This window comes from Acanthisitta chloris, unplaced genomic scaffold (assembly GCF_000695815.1).
Source record: "Acanthisitta chloris isolate BGI_N310 unplaced genomic scaffold, ASM69581v1 scaffold21745, whole genome shotgun sequence".
Classification (NCBI taxonomy): Eukaryota; Metazoa; Chordata; class Aves; order Passeriformes; family Acanthisittidae; genus Acanthisitta; species Acanthisitta chloris.
In genome coordinates this window covers 659-2,753 of record NW_008672420.1, presented here as the reverse complement: position 1 = coordinate 2,753, position 2,095 = coordinate 659, and the positions used below count along the sequence as shown (strand labels likewise).

At 55.5% G+C, this 2,095-nt stretch overlaps 1 protein-coding gene across 1 annotated transcript in view; it reads right to left on the bottom strand.

Annotated features, from left to right (window-relative positions):
- The window catches only part of BIN2 (bridging integrator 2), a 5,210-nt gene that overhangs the window by 2,695 nt on the left and 420 nt on the right, over positions 1-2,095 (bottom strand). The window contains exons 2-6 of the mRNA XM_009074514.1: positions 1,141-1,221; positions 964-1,018; positions 425-519; positions 232-327; positions 33-140 (exon numbers count right to left, since the gene is read on the bottom strand). Of these exons, the coding sequence (XP_009072762.1) occupies positions 33-140; positions 232-327; positions 425-519; positions 964-1,018; positions 1,141-1,221 (435 nt within the window). The remainder of the gene's footprint in view (positions 1-32; positions 141-231; positions 328-424; positions 520-963; positions 1,019-1,140; positions 1,222-2,095) is intronic.

The window sequence follows — 2,095 nt, the reverse complement described above, 5'->3', positions numbered from 1 at the left end:
AGGGTTGTACCAGGGTGGTGGGTGGTCCCAACCTTGGCGATTTTGGCCTCATCCTTCTTCTTGGCGCTTTGCAGAGCTTCCAGGTGGTGCCGAGCGCTGTCGTAGTCCACCAGTTTTCTGCCACGCTTGGCAATGCGCTCCTGGTGGGGGTGGGGGACACACAAGTGATCCAGGACCTCCTCCATGTTCCCCTGACCCCATCCCACCTCTTCCCACCCTCAGGGGGGTCACCTTAAAGTCCCCAAACTGAGCCAGGTAGTTGTCCATGAGCCGCAGGACTTGGTCGCTCAACTTGTCCTCGTAGTCCTCCCACAGCAGGTCATTGCTCTGGGGACACACACACACAGAGAAGGGGGTGACACTTGGGGACCCCCAGAACCCTCTCCCTGGGGCTAGGGGAGCCTTGGGGACCCCCCGGGCTCACGTTGGCGATGGCTCGGAGCTCCTCGTGCCCATCCCAATCGGAGCTGTAGATGTCCTGCAGCGTCTCAGCCACTCTCCGGGAGCTCTCGTGCATCACTGTGACCCCAGGGGGCACCAAGTGGGGGTAAATAGTGGGTGTTGTTAATTAACTGGCACTGCTAATGAAGGTGTTGGGTTGTGTCGGCGTTTCCTGGCCCAAGTGTGTTGTTTTCTCGTGGTTTATTAGCTATTTATTACCCTCTAGGTAGTCTATATATCCCACATGGAACATATGTCCCACCTATGATGTATATCCCATCTGGAACATCATATATCCCATGGACAATGTGTTTGTTATCTCCTCATGATCCCTTTATTTTTACTCCCTGTTTATTTTCCCACCCATGGAACACAATCCATGGATAAAATACATCCCACTCATAACATAGATCCATCATATATCACCTCTTTATTATGCCCCAACCCCTCCCTGATCCCTTTGGATTTCCCTAGAACATTCCAGAGCCAATTCCAGAGCAAATTCCAGAGCCAATTCCATACCTCTCACCGCTCCCACGAAGCCCTTGAGCTCCTTGTAGAGCCTATGACCTTCACTCTGCAAAACATCCCCCGAGGGGACACTGAAGGCTGTCCCCAGGGGCAGCAGGGCCCGGGGACAGTGTTGGGGTGTCCCTCCCTCCCAGGGGTGTCCCCTCCTCACCCTGTCCTTGGGCTCACCTGCTGCAGGTGGAAGTTTCCCGCGCTCTGCTCGAACTGTTCGTCTTTGGTTTCCACAGTTTTGCCCAGTTTTTGTAGAACCTGTGGTGGAGAGATGTGGGAAGAGACACCACACCTGGTTCTGTGCCCCAAAAATCTCCATGGTCACCTGGCTCTGCCCTGCACAAATCCCCTTGGCCACCAGGCTCTGCCCCCCAAAATCCCCAGGAAGTGATTGCCCCCCACCAGGAAGAAGCCAGAGCTGGGCAGGGAGAGCTTTGGGGTGTCCAGGAGGAGGTTGATCCCCCAAAGGAAGAGGTTGAGAATGGGTGGGAGGGAGTTTTGGGGTATCCAGGAAGAGGCTGATCACCCCAGGAAGTGACAGGAGCCAGGTAGGAGATTTGGGGTGTCCAGGAAGACATTGACCCCCCTGGGAAGAGGCTGGAGATGGGTGGGAGGGAGTTTTGGGGTGTCCAGAAAGAGGTTCACCACCCCAGGAAGTGACTGGGACCAGGTAGGAGCTTTGAGGTGTCAAGGAAGAGGTTGACCACTCTAGGAAGAGGCTGGAGAAGGGTGGGAAGGAGTTTTGGGGTGTCCAGGAAGAGGTTGACTCCCTGGAAAGAGACTGACACCAGGCTTGAGGGAGATTTGGGGTGTCTGGGAAGACGTTTCCTCCCCCCCAGGAAGCACCAAAGTCTGTCCTGGGCTGATAGAACCACGGGAGAGTCACATTTAGCACAGAGCCCTGGCCAGGAAGCACAGAGTGGGAGGGTTTGGTGGGAAGATTTTGGTGTCCCCCCAAAATAGGATTCATGGCTGTTTTTTTGGAGAGAGGAAGGGCAGGAGACACCCCCAAACCGCCTCAAACCAGCTGAGAGCTGCCTGGTCTGTGCCTGTTTCCGTAGTCCTCCACCCTCTCTTCCTAGTACGGGTGACACCAACATTCCCAGGACCACCCACCATCCCTGGGTGTCCC